This window comes from Trachinotus anak, unplaced genomic scaffold (assembly GCF_046630095.1).
Source record: "Trachinotus anak isolate AG129_WGS33_773 ecotype Australia unplaced genomic scaffold, CSIRO_AGI_Tana_v1 ptg000002l, whole genome shotgun sequence".
NCBI lineage: Eukaryota > Metazoa > Chordata > Actinopteri > Carangiformes > Carangidae > Trachinotus > Trachinotus anak.
In genome coordinates, this window is record NW_027273853.1 from 4275059 (window position 1) to 4292473 (window position 17415).

The 17415-nt window shown below is 40.3% G+C and overlaps 3 protein-coding genes and 1 long non-coding RNA gene across 7 annotated transcripts; 2 read left to right on the forward strand and 2 right to left on the reverse strand.

Annotated features, from left to right (window-relative positions):
• The first annotated feature begins 1992 nt into the window (after nucleotides 1–1992).
• LOC139629033 (nuclear receptor-interacting protein 3-like) lies at nucleotides 1993–5421 on the forward strand. The gene is made up of 7 exons (XM_071491369.1): nucleotides 1993–2243; nucleotides 2941–3114; nucleotides 3272–3354; nucleotides 3453–3592; nucleotides 3711–3763; nucleotides 3990–4078; nucleotides 4751–5421. The coding sequence occupies exons 1-7, from the start codon at nucleotides 2076–2078 to the stop codon at nucleotides 4779–4781; spliced, it is 738 nt and encodes a 245-aa protein (XP_071347470.1). The 5' UTR covers nucleotides 1993–2075; the 3' UTR covers nucleotides 4782–5421.
• LOC139629081 (uncharacterized) lies at nucleotides 3688–7509 on the reverse strand. The gene is made up of 3 exons (XR_011692903.1): nucleotides 7370–7509; nucleotides 5699–5822; nucleotides 3688–3822 (listed from the first exon to the last, which is right to left on the reverse strand). It is a non-coding gene; the product is annotated as an uncharacterized lncRNA (long non-coding RNA).
• Nucleotides 5767–13272, forward strand: cunh11orf16 (chromosome unknown C11orf16 homolog). The gene is made up of 8 exons (XM_071491336.1): nucleotides 5767–5843; nucleotides 6531–6744; nucleotides 7403–7765; nucleotides 8342–8466; nucleotides 8601–8754; nucleotides 9808–10039; nucleotides 10583–11095; nucleotides 12957–13272. The coding sequence occupies exons 2-8, from the start codon at nucleotides 6538–6540 to the stop codon at nucleotides 13178–13180; spliced, it is 1818 nt and encodes a 605-aa protein (XP_071347437.1). The 5' UTR covers nucleotides 5767–5843; nucleotides 6531–6537; the 3' UTR covers nucleotides 13181–13272.
• On the reverse strand, nucleotides 12919–17314 carry akip1 (A kinase (PRKA) interacting protein 1). Of its 4 annotated transcripts, XM_071491428.1 has the most exons (7): nucleotides 16588–17314; nucleotides 16285–16484; nucleotides 14921–15113; nucleotides 14716–14790; nucleotides 14499–14618; nucleotides 13588–13689; nucleotides 12919–13064 (listed from the first exon to the last, which is right to left on the reverse strand). In XM_071491428.1, exons 3-7 carry the CDS (start codon nucleotides 15077–15079, stop codon nucleotides 13017–13019), a joined length of 504 nt encoding a protein of 167 aa, XP_071347529.1. In that variant the 5' UTR covers nucleotides 15080–15113; nucleotides 16285–16484; nucleotides 16588–17314; the 3' UTR covers nucleotides 12919–13016. The 4 variants fall into 4 exon arrangements, with proteins under 4 accessions (XP_071347529.1, XP_071347521.1, XP_071347503.1 ...); XM_071491420.1 differs by lacking the exon at nucleotides 16285–16484 and having other exon boundaries at nucleotides 16691–17298; XM_071491402.1 differs by lacking the exon at nucleotides 16285–16484 and having other exon boundaries at nucleotides 16588–16798.
• Nucleotides 17315–17415: the final 101 nt, after the last annotated feature.

Here is a 17415-nt window from a genome sequence, read left to right on the forward strand (position 1 = left end):
GAAATGTGCGGCAGACAGTAACACAAACACTACATCTGGAATATCTGAAATAACAACAGACATAACAAGCAACATATGAGTGTGTGTGTGTGTGTGTGTGTCTATTGTATTTATTTATTTCTATTTTATTTATGTGTGTAATCTACATTTTTTTTTAACTATATATATGTGTTGTAACGTAATGTTTTTTAATAGTTGTTAGATTTTTTAATAGATTACTATTTATTTATGTATTTATTTGATTTTTCATATATTTATTTCATCTGTGTATTTTCTTTATATTTATTTAGTGTTTATTTTATGTATATACCTATTTTTTATTGTATTTTTTAATAGATTAAAAAATTAATAGATACATAATATCTATTCTATAGATAAGGAATATCTATTATAGATACAATATTTTATGTTTTATTTCACCTACTGGTTTATGATAGTCATAGGTTTACATTTATTTATCTTTGTTCAGCTTTGTTGTCCTTGTTTTTGTTGTATGCCCATGAGTATTTCCAGGACATTGTTATTGGTACTGTGTATTGATGCACAAACATACACCATATTTATACGGCCATTATATAGTCTTCCTTCATTGAGGGTTTGATAAAACTGTAGAAACTCCTGCTAGTGTAATGCAATCCAGCTCAACAGCAATACATTTGTCAGCCTACAAAATGAACATGTTACGTACTGTATTATACATGTGTACACACACACACACACACACACACACACACACACACACACACAGTTTTTCAATTTTCTATTGCATAATGTAGGCTAGTCATATAGATGGGGAGCTTAGAATATGAATTCTATGAGATGGTCAGGAGTAAAGTACAAATAAAATATAAGGTGTACATTATCAAAATATAAAATGTTTATTAAACCTTTGATATAAAGGTCAAAGGCTACAATACAACATGTCCATAAAATAAATCTATGATAAAGGAGGCTATGAGGAAAAAGACACTTCAGATACTTCATTGTCTGGTCTTAAGGCCCTAACTTGAAGGTGGTACCTGTGTTGAAATCACATTTTAAGCCCTTCATTATTTAATTTTAGTGTTTCCAGCACATACGCTCAGTGGCCACTTTATTCAACTGCACATTGTATTGCAATCCAACACAACTTCAAAAACAAGGGTATCTATGGTTTCTCACTTTTAAAACATTTCTATTTTTTTCTAATAGAGTCACGATTCAATAAAATGACGTTTTCGTTTCAGTGTTTTCAGGCAGGTTGAAGCTGCATCAAGCGAAACCAAACCCACACAGAAACACACAGGATGACACGGAAGCCCTTGTCAAAGTAAAAGCTCTAAATCATATTAACGTCACAATAGTTCTTGTGGTCCACTAAAACCATTTGCAGCAAGACTGTCTTCAGTGTGTGATACGTTTACAGCAGTTATACCCTCCCATACTACTAATTTAAAAACAACTTCACAAGCTTTTTATTCAGTTTAGCTTTTTTTTTCTTTTTGCATTTAATTGTTATAGTTTTGCTGATAGCAGTGCTTTAGTTCTTCTCTGTTTTGATAATTAGTTTTGTGTTCCTTCTTGTGTAAAGTTGATTCCTTCTGTGCATTGAACTTGCACTTGTGTTGTCTAAAAAAGCTCTGGGGGCCTGTAGGTTGGTCAGGATCGCCTACTGTAAGTCAGTGTGGACCAGAGGAACAAGCACAGTAGATTAGTGAGGTTCCGCCGTTTTCTCTCCATCTGTGAACGGTGTCTTGCAGCCCATACTTATGCTTGCTTGCTCTGTAGAAGGTTTAATTTCATGGATCCAGTTCACAGCTTTATTCACACGAACCTTTTTACAGTGATATTATTTAGATGAACAATGTCAAACCTTCCCAATGAGTTTTTGAATACGAGTTTTATTTTGAAATTTAGGCAGAAGTGTGACTGTCTGACTTGATCACCGACACGCACATGATGAGGGTGTCTCCTCTCCTCCGCTGGACTGAGCGCATCATCGGGGGGGGGGGGTCCTCATAGGACTCAGTTGTACGCAGACAGGTCGAGAGCAGGATAACACGCACCGCCTCGGTCTGACTCAGACACCCGCCGTCATGTTCACAGCGATGCGGACGGAGAGCAGGGGGGACTCGGGGGTCCTGGATGCTGCGGCTCTGAGGCAGCAGAGGAGGCTGAAGCAGGCGATCCAGTTCCTCCATAAAGACTCGGCTGATCTGCTGCCTCTGGATGGACTGAAGAAGCTCGGGACATCTACACAAGGGGTGAGCCTCTCACCAAGGGCCCTATCTCACGGTGCCACAGTTACACACGTCTTGAGGCTCATGTCAACCACACGAACAACAGTGGGCTATACATTCTTGCATGTGAGGATGGTGAGCCGCTGTGTCGCTCATACTTATTGATTTCATTATTTTTCTTGTTAGTCTATAGCCCCTATGATATAATTAAAAGGAGAAATAAAAGATTTAAAAAAGGATGTTTTTTGAATGTTAAGATGACAAAGGTGATGATAATGGTGATCACTGTTAATAAATTGTAAAACCCATCCTCACCTTTATGACAGATTTTTCTTTTGTTGGTCATTTATGCAAATTTTAAAAAATCTTGTTCTTTATTTTACATATTTTGCTTCTCACGTTTTTCTTCCTTTGTTTTGTTCATTAGTAGTTTCAGGTTTTGGGGTGCACAATTAAAAAGGGAGGAAAAAATGTGCCATACAATATGTGAATATGAACTGATTCCTGCAGAAATAAAATAAAAAAACAAATTCAGTGTAAAGTATCTTATGTTTGCTCACCTGCATGTTCTCCCGACACAGACGAAGGTCTCTGAAGATCACAGTGGCAGCATTATTTCAGATTATTGATTTTTTTTAGCTATAACTTTACAGCTATGAAATGAGAACGGGCACTTTTTTTTTTTTTACTCATGCATGCATTGTTTTTGTTTTTATTGTAGCAGCCACACCATATTCTGCAGAAGCGCCTGCTGGAGGCCAAGCTGTCCCGGGGAAGGATGACCATGTGTGGAGTAACGACGAACAATGGAGGGGTCCTTCTCAGTTGTAGTCATTTAAATTCACATGAAGATGAGGAAGAGGAGGAGGAAGATTTCATTTACGTGCCCTGCAAGGTGAGTGGAAGTTGACCACATGGTTAAGATAAAATGTGCAGAAGAAGTATTTCCAGTTATTATATTCAGAACAAGCCCTTTAATGTTTTTCTGTCTGGTACCTCGTTGTGTCCTTCATACATCCACTTCCACCTGGACCCTCTCTGTGTGGTCACAGTATTTAGGACAGGAAGTGAATCTGCTGATTGACACAGGCTGCAAACTGAACCTGATGTCCTCGCTGACTGTGGAGAGATTGGGGTGAGATGATGCGCACATACACACACCCAATTATGTACCAATGTGACCGACGTAAGGTCGGTTTCAGTAGTGATGTAATCTTGTCGTTTCTCTCAAAGTTTGAAAGAACTGGTGGATGAGAACAAAATGGAGATGGAGGGTTTTCCATTTCAGCGGCAGCTCTGCGTCGACGGTCACATCAAGGAGCTCAGTCTGACCATCGGACAGCTCAGGATCATGTGCTCATTTGCCATAGTGGGTAAGGAAGAGAAATATGGCTTATCCAAGTGTAAAAAAGACACCTAGAGAAAGTAGCTGGTCATTTGAAGATACTTTTAATATTAATATTATTGTCCACCAATTTTATTTATTTGCAGAAAGTAACAGGCCACTGATGTCACTGGGAAACAAGACACTGAAGTCCCTCAAGGTAAATCATTTACTTCCTCTTCACTGTTGTCGCCTCAAACTCAATAAATCAGCCAATACCTGCAGGAACATGTAAATATCATCAACAACATATAATCAGTGTACAATAATTATTAAAGACTTTGCTCCTCTTGGATTCTCACCACCTGTGAGGCAAAATAAGGAAAACGTTGGTGTGCGGATGCTCCCAGTGTTGTCTGTGTTGTCACGTGTGGTCTTTCCTGCAGTGTGTCATTGACACTGAAAAGCAGATGTTGGTGTTTGGGACAAGTGTGAGGGAGCAAGTTCAGTTTGCTAAGAAGCCGTTCAGGGAAAGGTGAGCTGAAGATGTACATCCTGAATGATATTTCACACACACACACACACACACACACACACTATCAGTTCCGCGCAAACACACTTCATTTAGAATGGTTGTAATTGAAATACAACATCATTAACATTAGTTGCTAACAAGAACAAACTGCCTAGTGCCGCACTAAACACTTTTGACTTAACAGTTTCATGTGAATTTGCAGAATGTTGATAATGAGCATTGTTCAGCCACGACAAACAGATTTATACCAGTTCCTGGCATTGTGGGAAATGTAGGAAATCACAAATTGGAGCAGAGGTAGAATTCACGAAGCATCACAAAAAACAGCATAACAATTAAACAAACAGAGCCCATTGTTGCTGCATAGTGAGTACTTTTACTTTTATACTGTAAGTATATTTATATGATGATACTAATGTACTTTTACTTCGGCAAGATTTTGACTGCATGTTTCCATTTTTACTTAAATAAAAGATACTTCATACTTAAACTTATTCCTCCACTGCTTATGACTGATCTTATAGTTGGTAATATTTGGAAGTGTTTCCACAAGATGATTTTAGTCTCATCGGTTTAATCTGTTTATAGACACTAAGACTAATATAGTAGACAACGGACACTGTTCTACAAAATAAAATAACTGCTTCTTCTTTTTTTCTTTTTCTTCAACAGCTCCTCAGGCTTCAGAGGCCTGGGTTACTGATCCTCCCACCACCATCACACACAGTGACCAAAAGCAATAGAAATACTCTTTTACTCTAACAAGTAGATGCCTCATTAAGGAACTTCTGATTGTCTCATCTCATAAAGTCGCACCTTCTCTCTGCCTGTTTGTTTGCTGCATTGATGCGTCAGGTGATCCACACGGACGTCGCTGACGTTCTGACATAACGGAAGCGGTCAGCGCGGAAAGTTCCTCATGTAGCACTGGCAATGAATAGCATCCTTGTAGCCCAGCGTATGGTCTTACATTAGCTGTCACTACAGTAGTCAGTGTTGTAGACTTAAAGATTCTGATAGAATTGTGATTTAAAGCTCTTGTATCGTACAAATTACTCTTGTATCCAGGTTTATATCTGAATCAGTCTTGGAGAACAAAAGTTGGAGGTTGTTGCTGATCAGCTTAGCACAATCTGCTGCTTACAGACCAACTGTTTATCTACTGTATTTTATAATGTTGTAAATGTATTTTCTAGTCTGAGACATGTATTTGCATTGATGTCACTGCCTTTCAATGTTTTCAGAATGATAGTGACTCTTGTCATATGTTTTATCACATGACTGTAGCAAAGTGCAGCACTAAATATCAAATAAAATCCCACATGATGTGATGTGAAAAATCATTTTCTGTATTTTTGCATAATTTGCCATAAAGGAAATTTAGCACTTTGGAAAATCTTACATAACTCACCCCTGTGCTATTTTATCTGAGAGCCATTTATAAAACTGGGTCAGCTAAAGGTAGTCTGACACAATTGAAGCTGTTAATAAGAGGTAAAACAGAAGGGGGTTAGCAATACACCACAGGGATCAGTGTCATTTCTCCCAGCTTTAATGGCCCAGCTGACCTATGACTGTAACATAGCAACTGTAACGTGACAGCAGTGTTTGGTAACGCACCCTGGTCAGCTGATTGGCAGGTGAACAGCCCCTCCAGAGGCCATGAAGAAGACTGACTCAGAGCTGAACAGGTCTCCATGGAAACCAGCATCAACAGTGAGAGGGAGCTGTCGTCCGCAGCCGACTGTGGACAACACAAATAAATGTAGGTAAAGTCTTTACTGCTTTTCACTTTAAATTCAGAGCAAATAACAAGAACAGAATTGTGTCATCAGCTACTTCCTTTGTTCACAGCGACAGAACATAAACACAACAACTGTGTTTCCTGTTACTATCAGGCAGACATGGAACAGCTCTAAATTCCTGTGCATATTTCTGGAGAAGTAGGATGCTTCAGCCCCTTGAGGTTCAGTTTCAGTGATGTAATGTAATGTTACTCAAGCACTGTACTGAAATCACATTTCTACTTTTACTTCACTTGAGTATTTCCATTTTCTGATACTAAGACTCTTTAGACAAGCCAGCAGTAATTATAGTAATTATAATTAAATCCACCTTAACAGTTGCAACATTTGAAGAATAAATTAGTCATTATAATCCAATAATATACATTATAATAATATACATTATTGTGCACAATGTCTGCGCATGTCCAAACAGAGCCATATCAAATTCTAGACCACGCTAAAAGTTTTATTGTCACTCACACAAAAGGAATGATCATTTTCAGTATTGGTTTTGTATTTATTGAATTATAATCTTAAATTTTGCAAAGATCTAAATATGACACAGAACATTTCCATGTCATCTTGATTCTCTTACTCTCAACTTTAAAATTATGTGAAGCCACTGTCAATCAGTAAACCGTGTCAAGTCTTTCTCATGATCACAGTGTCAGGATGACATCCAGGCAGATGGTGGCCTCTGAGGCTGCACTGGTCCCACTGTTTCTGGGCAAACGAAGCTGCAACATCACGTTTGTCCTGGACAGCTCAGAGAGCACCAGAGCCGTTCTGGGGTCAGTGAAACGCCTGCTGATCCAGACCCTGCTGACCAAAGCTTCACTCAGGGACTCGCTCTTCAACATCATGACCTTCTCAAACAAGGTGAGGTGGGACTGTTTACTATTTACAACACCGAGAGGGTTTTGTATCAGAAGATGAGGAAAAGGTTGCAATGTTTCTTACAACCTATAACACAAAAGTATCAGAGGAATGAACAACATACCAACAAGACAACATCTATTAAGAGATAAATTGCTGTGGGGTTAAAATCTTGTTTTTTATTTTAGGGATAAAACATGGCTGTTATATCAAAAGGAGTCAGTAGCTTTGTCTGTTGAATTAATTTAAAGCAGCTTGACATTTTGGCCTGAGGTTGCCACAAGAGGAAAACTGCTTAGATTTTTATAAATAAATATGAAATTTTTTCCCCCGATGGTGTTGCCATAGAAACAGTCACAGTGTCTCCCGGAAGCATCTCATGTGAATCCAGCCTTAAGTTTGCATGGACCAGTCGTTTTGAATTAACAGGTAGTCTCAAGAATTGCCCATGGGATTTTATGAGGTCGTTCACTGATGTTAAAGTAGAAGTCACAGTTATGATGTGATGCTCTGGACTGACTGAAGATTAAATGAATATTATCTAAATTAAAGTCTGTAATGTCTTATTTAACTGAGAGAAAGTGTTAAATTAAATAAAAATGTGTCTATAATCAGGTAGCACCTTCACCTCGAGACTGATTTCCTCTTCTCCACTTTGCAGGTGAGCTGCTGGTCCCACCATCTGCTCCCCTGTGCTCCTGACACAGTGAACGCAGCTCTGTCCTGGATTCACTCCATCAGCTGCAGCCCTGGCAGGGATCTCCTGGCCGCCCTGAGTTTGGCCCTCACTGACCCGGCCTGTCACGCCGTCCACCTGCTTGCCACAGACCTCCCCGACCAGCAGGAGGCCGTGCTGAGAGCCCTGCCCGCCCTGGCAGCCGGGAGGCCTGTGAACATTTTCTACCTGCGGGACTCAGTGGGTCAGCTGGACAGCAACACCAGAGATTACCTGCAGTGTCTGACCCAGGCCACAAGAGGGAGCTGTTATGTGATTACAGAGAGTTCGGATGGGAGACTGGGGAAGGTATGAGCGGAAGATCCTCTTGTACCTGTCACCCTCATGTCCTCGACACCCACAGGGATTCAGTATCTTTGTGCTGTCACAGAGGACTGAACCTGTAACCCCTCTCACCAAGTCAACTATAACAGGCCAGGAACTGGTGCTGCAGTGTATTTACATCAAGCTCCATATTACCTCTTAGAGGATTGTGTCCTTTTTTCATTCACAGCTGCAGATTTCTCAGTCAATCTGCAAAGTATCAATATATCTGCAATCAGCATCAACTATGGCAAATAATGAACAGATAAAACAAATGAATGAATACATCAAAACAGTATTAAGAGAAATATTTAAGTTAACTCTAAACCATAAATTGTGAAAAGTTTCTTTAAGAGCTAAAGCGCAACAATATGTCTGAATACTTGTTTTTGAGATGAGAATATAAGAAGTTTCCCAAAACACTGAAAGTCAATACATTACACCTGCAATTAAAAACAGCTTCAGTGTGAGATAAAAAAAGTAGAAATAATAAAGAAAAATTTAGATACTAACAAAGTCCAGAGACAACGCTGTGATGCTGTATGTGAATGTGTACGTCAGGTGATTCCTCTGTGTGTCGCTGAGAGCCAATCATCAGCCCCGCTCGTCTCCCCAGTCAAGTGTCGCTGTCCGTCCACCTCACTGTTGATCCCACACCAGCACAACACGTCTTCACCTCTGCTCAGGTTGGTGTTTATATTCTGTCAGCACATAATCAGATCTCAACATACATTACATGCAGTTCATGCTGTGGATATCAGCCCAGAGACACACCTGTACTGAACATGTGTAACACTTCAGGTGTTCTCTGGCCCCTCAGGTGCGGTCTGGATCACCCCCTCTGCTCAGTTTCCTCCTGCGTGCTGTCTGGCCAAACCCTGGGTGGTTCAGAGTTTTTCCCTGGGTGCCGAGTGCTGGCCAGGAGGGAGGTGGATGGTTTATATTACCTGGGTACTGTCATACAGCAAGTTCAGGTGAGAGGGAGGGCATGACGTCTGTTTACAATTACATATAATTATTTGGACAGTGACATGGTTTAAGTTGTTTAAGTTAAGTTAAATCTTATATTTTTAAGGGTTCATATTGACTGGACAGTGTAACACTTTTAAGCCTCTTTACTCACAGTCCTCCAACATGAGGACAATGCAACTAGAAACTGATCATAAATATAAAACCAAAGCAAACAGGAGGCAAAAAGTTGAATGTTAATCACCAGATCTCAAACTAACAGATCGTATATTAAATTTCATGAAGACCAAACTGAAGGCAACAAATCCCCAAAACAAACATGAAGTAAAGATGGCTGCAGAGCATCAGCATGAACATGTCTGCTGATGTCTGCTGTCTGTTAAAACACAAGTTAAGGCTATTTGTCATTCCAACAATAAAAAACGAAATTAGATTGAACAAAAAAGGTTTACTAATACTAATATTATAATAATTTTTCCTATTTGTGTTTCCTAAACATATGGGAATATGCACAAAAAAGTGGCACAATTCATCTAGTGAGGCAGTGAACACTCTACAATTAAAGTGTACAGTATTTATTTTAAAGGATAGGTTCACATAAATACACAGAGCTTTATTCATACATAACTTTTCAGAACAAAAGCTACAAAGTCCTTCACATTAAAAGCATGAAAAGCATGATGGACTAAAAACAACAGAAACAACAAAATACCTATACACATATTCTTCCTGTTGATACTGGCCATTAAAGCATCCCTCCCTATTGCATGCTTTCAATAAAAGTGATGGGACACAAAATCCAGCTGGCTGACTCAGCCAGATCAAGAGGAAGTTACAGTCTTTTCAGTATAAAACTCCCTCCTTTGACAATGCTTCCCTGTTTAACTGCAGAAAAAACACGAACCTCTCCTCATATTCATTTCAAATCCACTGTGCTGAAGAGCAGAGGCAACAAAACCAAAAATGGGTCACCACTACTTAGACTGCCTACTTATAGACTGCTGTTTATTCTGACTATGACTCAGAAACATATCTTGTTCCCATGTATCCAAACCCAGGACCGCACAGGAGTATGGGTGGTGGAGTTTGACCATCCAGGAGGTGCTGTTTTGGGGGTCGTCTCCTCCCAGAAGCAGCTGGTTTGCTCTCTTGACCTGGTGAGCCACATCAGGGATCATACACACTGTCTGGTACCTGGAGATACTGTCCTGTCACCATGGGAACCAGGTCTGAGGAGACACGGGCCGGGGAGAGTGATGGCCGCCACAGAGCACAGGGGTGGTTTTGGAGGTGAAAAGTGTTTGTGTTCACATTGTTACATCTGTGTAGTGTATTAAGAAGGTTTTTATTTCATGTACGCTAGATAATCATTGTTTTTCTGTAGATCACAAGTAATTCAAGTTTATATAAATGTAAAACAATTTCTGTTTAATGTTAATCCCCATTTGAACGGGATTAACATTAAAGTGGAAGGTGAGGAATAAAATATTCAATGTCCACTTGGGGGGAAGCAGGAGAGTTGAGGGGTGGTACGTGGAGGGAGACGCTGTGTGAGGGTAAACTGAGTCATAACTCAGTCAAATCTAAACACACAAACATAAAACATTTATTGATATCATTCAGTGTGAAAAAATGGGTTTCAAAGAATACTAGTTTAATACTTTACTTTCGTCACTTTTCCTGTTGCTTTCACAATATTTCTGTCTTTGTAAAGAGTTTAAAATTTACCTTTCAAATAATGCATATTAGGGTTATTAGTGTTAATGTAGAAAGATATCTATACCTGACCACCCTCAGTAAATCACTCTCATAGCTCAGTCCTCTTTCCTGCAGGTGATGGTGTTAGGAGCCTCCGGGTGCTGATGTGGAACGGCTGTGTGTCTCTGGTCCCTGACAGCCTGGTGTTACCTATTTCACCATCTCACTATGACAGGATGGTCCGGGAGCTTCAAGTCCCAACATCAGCTCCCAGTCAACATTGCAGCTGGCTCTGTGCTGCTCGCAGCTCCTCCTGCACTCCCCAACTGTTCTGCACCGGCTGCTCAGCATCTACACCTTGCTGCTGCTCCATCACAAACCACTGGGCCTGCGTGCCTCCACGCACTTGTAGGTCCAGCCTCGGAAGAATGGATGGTTGGGAGGGGTCAGAGCAAGATAAGCAGGTGGGCCTCAAAGATATAGAAGTGAGGGAGAGTGACCCTGAGGTGCCCTCTTCCTCCTCTTCATCTCTCTCTGAGGACGAGACCAGGGCAACGTTTCCTCCTGCAGTGAGGCTGAGGAGTAAACAACGTCCTCCCTGGAGGTACTGGAGGAGAACTGGGCCAGAGCCTCAGCACAGACAGCCAGGTGGGAAACACAAGCTGACTAAACTGATCTGAAAATGATTCAGTTTGATTTCACAGATTGAAAAACAGTTCAAGATGCTTCAAACATGTCCAGTTTGAGATTTTCAGAAGTCACTTTAAAGAAAACCACTGCTCAGAGCCACAGTGTATTTTGCCACCAGGATAGTTTTAAAGAGAAATGGTTTACAGCACAAAAGTGAAAGAGGGCATCATTCATCCAGAGCAGATTTCAAATTTTCACAATACAATTAGTTCAGCATAAAATGATGATTGCAATTTCCCTTTAGGCTTGCAGAAAAATACATGGTAACACTAATAAATGGAATTGCAGCAAAAAACAAAACAAAAAACAAAAATATCTTTGTCAAAACAAAGAGTTGAAATCTGAAATAAATAAAGACTATTATTACCACATTGTGATTGTATGCCTCCACCAACCAGCAAAGTTTCAGGAAATATGGTCACAATCTCCACTTCCTGAAACACACCAACCACCAGGTGTTTTTTGAGGGCCAAAACTGTATTTTGTGAGGTCACAGTGACCTTTGACCTTTGACCATGAAAATCTAATCAGTTCACCTTTATGTCCAAATATATATATAAAATACAAATGGAAGACACCTCCTAAGGTGGTTGAGAATGACCGAGCTAAGATCCTGTGGGACTTCCAGATCCAGACTGACAAACTGGTGATGGTCAACCAACCAGACATTGTGTTGGTTGACAAACAACAGCAGAAGGCAGTGGTGATAGATGTAGCAATCCCAAGTGACAGCAACATCAAGAAGAAGGAACATGAGAAGCTTGAGAATTACCAAGGGCTGAAAGAGGAGCTAGAATAGATGTGGAGAGCAAAGGCAACAGTGGTACCAGTGGTAATTGGAGCACTGGGGGTTGTGACCCCCAAACTGGGAGAGTGGCTCCAGCAGATTCCAGGTACAACATCTGAGGTCTCTGTCCAGAAGAGTGCAGTTCTAGGAACAGCTAAGATACTGCACAGAACCCTCAAACTCCCAGGACCTGAGTTAAAGGAAGACACGCCACCCCAGGGGGTGTGAGAGGGGGATTTATATATATATATATATATATATACATATATATATATATATATATATATATATATATATATATATATATATATATATATATATATATATATATATATATATATATATATATATATATATATGTATACAAATGTTTGTGTTTGATCGCACCTTATATATCCATCCTGTGGTGACAATTCCTGCTCAAAGCCATGGAGGCATTGCTAGACTGGGCAAAAACTAGCTTGGACGTGTGCACTTAACAACAACGACTTTGCTTGCAATACTGTTTATGAACGATAAAACAGCGTGTGCATGGCTACACGGTCAGAAACTGTGCGCTCACCCCAGCCCCAATCACTGCCACCTGTCCAGGTGGGCTCACCTATCTACCCTCTCGTCCCAGTGCGCCCTCCAGTGTTCAAAAATAATAACAAATAGCACATGCTTATTGTAATGGCTGCAACACATCCCTTCAATCCTCTCAGTATTTGTGTTTGAAAAGTTATTATAAATGTATTATTTGGTTGGTGACATTTTCATCGCTGACAAGGTGAAACAATTCAGCAAACTCAACACTAGATCCTCTGTCATGCTTGCTGCAGTTTACCACAAGATGAAGGCTTCCAGTGTTTTTTCACCATGGCTGGAGGCTTCTTTAGAAAGAAAATCAATGACTGGTATTGTAGTGAAACTATATTGCACAAGGTTTCCTACAAAAACATGCACACTGCAAAGCTGTGGCAGTGTAAAGAAACATCATTTGACCTGCAGGAGATCTGTTCATGTTAAAGAGATTTTTATTTTAATCTGCAGGGAGTACGGTGCCCAGGAGGACCTCACAGCCTACGAGGTTGAGCTTCCCTGTGCTGCAGATCAGCGCCTCGCCGAATCACAGCTCTCTGTTTCAGTCACTTCCAGGTGCTAAAGGAAGAAGAGCGAGCGTCAGAGATGTTTTTGGAACGACCAACTTCAAACCTCGACCACCTGTAGGACTGCAGCCTTTTTCTGCAAACAGTGCTACTGCTGTTTACACCTAATACGTCAGTGTAGAGATAATGACATTTGTCCATGTGTCTATGGAGTTGGTCAAAACAATCAACAAATAAAACACAGATTTAAAAAAAACAAACACTTTATTATATTAATACACTCATGTGGCGTTAGAGCAGGTAAACAAGCTGATAAGTGCATTACATGATGTTATAATTTCAATACAATCACCATAATAATACTCAAGTAAAATGCAATAAAAATATGGCTTCTCATTGTGCAGCAAATAAAACATTTTGATAACAAAATAAAATGTAAACCCAGTTTAAAGCAGGCAATAAAACACACACACACACAGCATTAGCACTGGTCAGCTCTGTTATTGAAGGTTAAGGGTTTGGTTAGGTCAGAGGTCAAAGGTGAGCTTGACGCTCTCTCCAGCTTTGACACTAACCAGCTGAGTCTGCCGCTGCGACTCCTTGGTGGTGGCGGTGACGGCGTACGTTCCAGGTGAAACCTCGATGTAGAAATCTTCAGCTGCTGCCGACACGCGACCCTGAAGACAACAAGACTTCAATTTTCATCACAGGATTTGAGGAGTGAAGCTGATGTGGAAGCACCATAAAGTGTCTCTAATGACTGCTGGTTCCAGGAAATCTGAAGTCCCATTAGATTCAATTCGAAAAGCACCAAATCCTCTCTCAGAGTGAGTGATATTTTTTCTACAAGATGATGAGTTATTTGTTTTACTTGTGCGTCTCAGTGGTTGTGAGACTCAGTGTTGATGTTATGGCTGAAAAAGATGCTTTTGGATGCATTATTGACAGGTCTGATCTATCAGAGTCTGCTGTGGTATTTTCAACATCCTACCTTAGACTGGGATAAACAACAGACCGATCCTTCAATAAGTGATGCCTATCTAAACCTAATACAAGACACATCTTCAGAGGTGCATTATTAACAGTATTCATATTCATATCAACGTAGAATTAGAGGTAATGTAAGGGTGCTGCTTGTACTGGTACTCTCACTGAGAATCAACACTTGCCAGCTTTTTGCAACTTTCAGCTCGTTATTTTGCTTTGCAGTGCTGCATGATTGAGTCAAAGGTCACTCAACCATTTCAGGGACACAAAGTTCACAAAAAGCAGAGTGTTTACTACAAGTAGCAAATGAAGACCAATAAATATATACCAAGATGAAGACCCTGATATTTTATATACACAAGTCCAACAGGATGTTCATAATGCTAATGCTAATGCATGATTATAAAACAGACAAGGTTTACGTCAACAAACAAAAATGTCTATGACTGAATGTAAAAGCAGCAGATTATTAGGATTTTCTGTTGCACAAAGTCCTTACATGTTTCCTGGTTGGCATCGCAGGTGTTTTCTTCCCAGCAGCTGGCCGAGTGTGGAACCTGGACACATGGTTCCTCTCAGTGACAGTGGGCTCAGTGCAACAGCCCGACTCATAAAACCTCTGAAGCACAAACAAAATTCACATTTTAGTCTTCCAACTCCCTGGATAAGAACACACACAGTGGGTGGAGGTTAACACCACTCAAATAATTACTGACCTTGCAGTGATAGGTTGTCTGTGCCATGAACTCTGCGATGGTTGCAAAGGCATCATTAAGCTCAGTGTGGGCTCTCTGAAAAAGAAACGTAAGAAAGTAGCATGACTTGAGAAAAGGTGAGCTAATATGAAACCCAGTCAAGGTGCAATCATGCAATAAATCGATCCATGGAAGCAGTGTTAATACACAAAAACTGTGTCTGCACCTTGACAGGGATTTGTGTGTCTTCATCTGTAGTAGTGGCGGTCTGGGATGCACCAATGCTGGTCCAGTCTACGCTACGCCTGGAGGCCCGCTCCAGCACCTCCAGGCCCAGACTGGCAGAGCGCTGCAGGGAAGACTCCAGCCAGGCTTGGCTTGCCATGAACAAGTCAGGTAAAAACTCAGGTGACCTTCACCTGAGAGGAGGAACAAGCAGAGAGCACTCAATCATCCAGTATCTTTCTCTTTACCTCACAGTAAAGTCCAATAGACTGGAGTTTTATGCCAAATATACTTGTTTCCAATGATCTTATATAGAAATGAAATTATTACTCAACTGACAGAAATATAATCAACTATTTTGATACTCAACTTTTTTGATAAAGCAAACTTGCCAAAACTAAAGTGATTACAGCTTCTTGAATGTGATACTGCTGCTTTTTTGTCGTCCATGATATCAAACTGAATATCTCTGGGTTTTGGTTTGTTAGTTGCAAAAAACAAGTATTTTGAAGGGATCACCTTGAGCTATGTGAAAACGTGAAGGAAATTTTCGACTGGCAAAAAACAAAAATTAGTGTAGTTGCATGCTGAGCTGAGCATTGAACCATTTGCATTAATTAATTAATTTGTGAAGAGGACATACACCTCTCAGTGTGTGACAATTTATTTATCCTATGAGTTTTGCTGTTGTCGACACCTGAGAAGGCACTTTGTGACTGCTGTGCACAAAGCAATCTTATTTCTCTCATATTTCCCAGTATTTCCAAGCATGTTATAGACTGATTGTAAAATAATGGGTAGATTGATTATTAATGAACATTGTTGAAGCCCTGATTTAATAACAGGGAAATCAAGGATAATATCAGTAAAATATTAATAGGGATGCAACTATCAAGTATTTTCATTGTCAATTAATCTGCAGATTATTTTCTCATGTAATTTCTAACTCACAAAAAAATAATTAAAGATGTCTGTAAACAGTTTCCTAAAGCCCAAGATGATGTTTTCAAAATGCCTGTTTTCTTTGACCAGCATGCCAAAATCCAAATATATTTCATTTACTATAATTACAAATGACAAACTGAATCTAGCTCTAGAAAATTTGGCATTTTTGCTTTAAATATGACACAAATTAACTGAGTATTAAAAAAATGCTGCAGATTATTTTTCTGCTGATCGACTAGTTAGTTAATCGACTTATTGTTGCAGCTCAAAATATGATTGCAAGCCTCCTTATAGGCTAAGCATTAAAGCTTGGTGGTTTAATTCACAAACACCTAAGCAGGAGCAACTAAAGTCTACAGATAACTTTTCTTATACATAAAAATGCCTATATATCTACAGCTATATATTTAATTTTCTAACCTTTAAACGCCAACAAGGCAACAATAAATACCACAGTCACATGAACGCAGCATATAATCCAGGGGGACAGCGCATGCGTCAATATTAACGCCCCATGGAGCTGCGTTGGTCAGCGGCGCAGTTGTTACTTTCTCCGCAGCCGCTCGCCGCCTTCACCCTCAAAGTCAGCCGTTGTTTTCAGGAGCTCGACCAGAACGCTGCTGCGTCATAGAATAACAAGTGCTCGCGTCGCATTCGACATTAACCCCAACGTTCTACGTGCTGTGTCAACAAGTCGAATGAGGAGATTATTTACTTGTTTACCTGTTAGGTGCGTTCAGGGAAAGCAGCGCAGATCAACTAGTGCACGGCTTCATTCCGGTAAATACAACGTTTTAGAGAAACCCACGCTTCTCCCGTCAGTCACCTTTAATATGTGGTCCTCACATTTTCCACGCCAGGTTTACATGTTGTCACTCAGCCGTGGCCGTGCTGGTTTGAAATGACAGGAAGGAAGCCCTGCATGCTAAACCCCGCCCCCTCCTTTTAGGACAGACATTTAGAAATCACATGGTTTGATTTTTCTCTAACGGGCTGTGAGGATTTGCAGTAATGTCAATAATCACTTTCTAGTAACAAGTATACCCAGCAGCGTCCATAGCCACTTTCCACTGAAAACTCATTTCCCCATGTTTTGAATACTATAGCATAATGGTTCGATATGATGACTGATGAAGGTCCGTTTAAAAGGCCCCAGGCCTTAAAGCTTGAGTGCCGACTTTGACTGTACATTTCAAAGCTTGAGTGGCCTCCTGACCAACGAATGTATATAATAATTACTCCTTCTCTTCTGGTGCTCTACTCCAAACAGAAAACTGCCACCAGTCTTCTGCTTGCAGGGTTCCTCTACTCACTGCTCAAAATACTTCAGTACCCTGACATCATATCACACAGTGGGTTTCACACCTGAGTCCAGATTTACCTTTCAAGGCTGAAGGTGACCAAACACATTAAAGTTGGTCCACTGTGAGCTGTGTCTTTAAAGTCTGAATTTGCAGCCAATATACTGGATGTAACTTTGTCACAGCTGCAGTGCATGCTTTATAGTAGTCCAGACAAAATGCTTTATAGTAGTCCTGCTCTTGGTTTGAA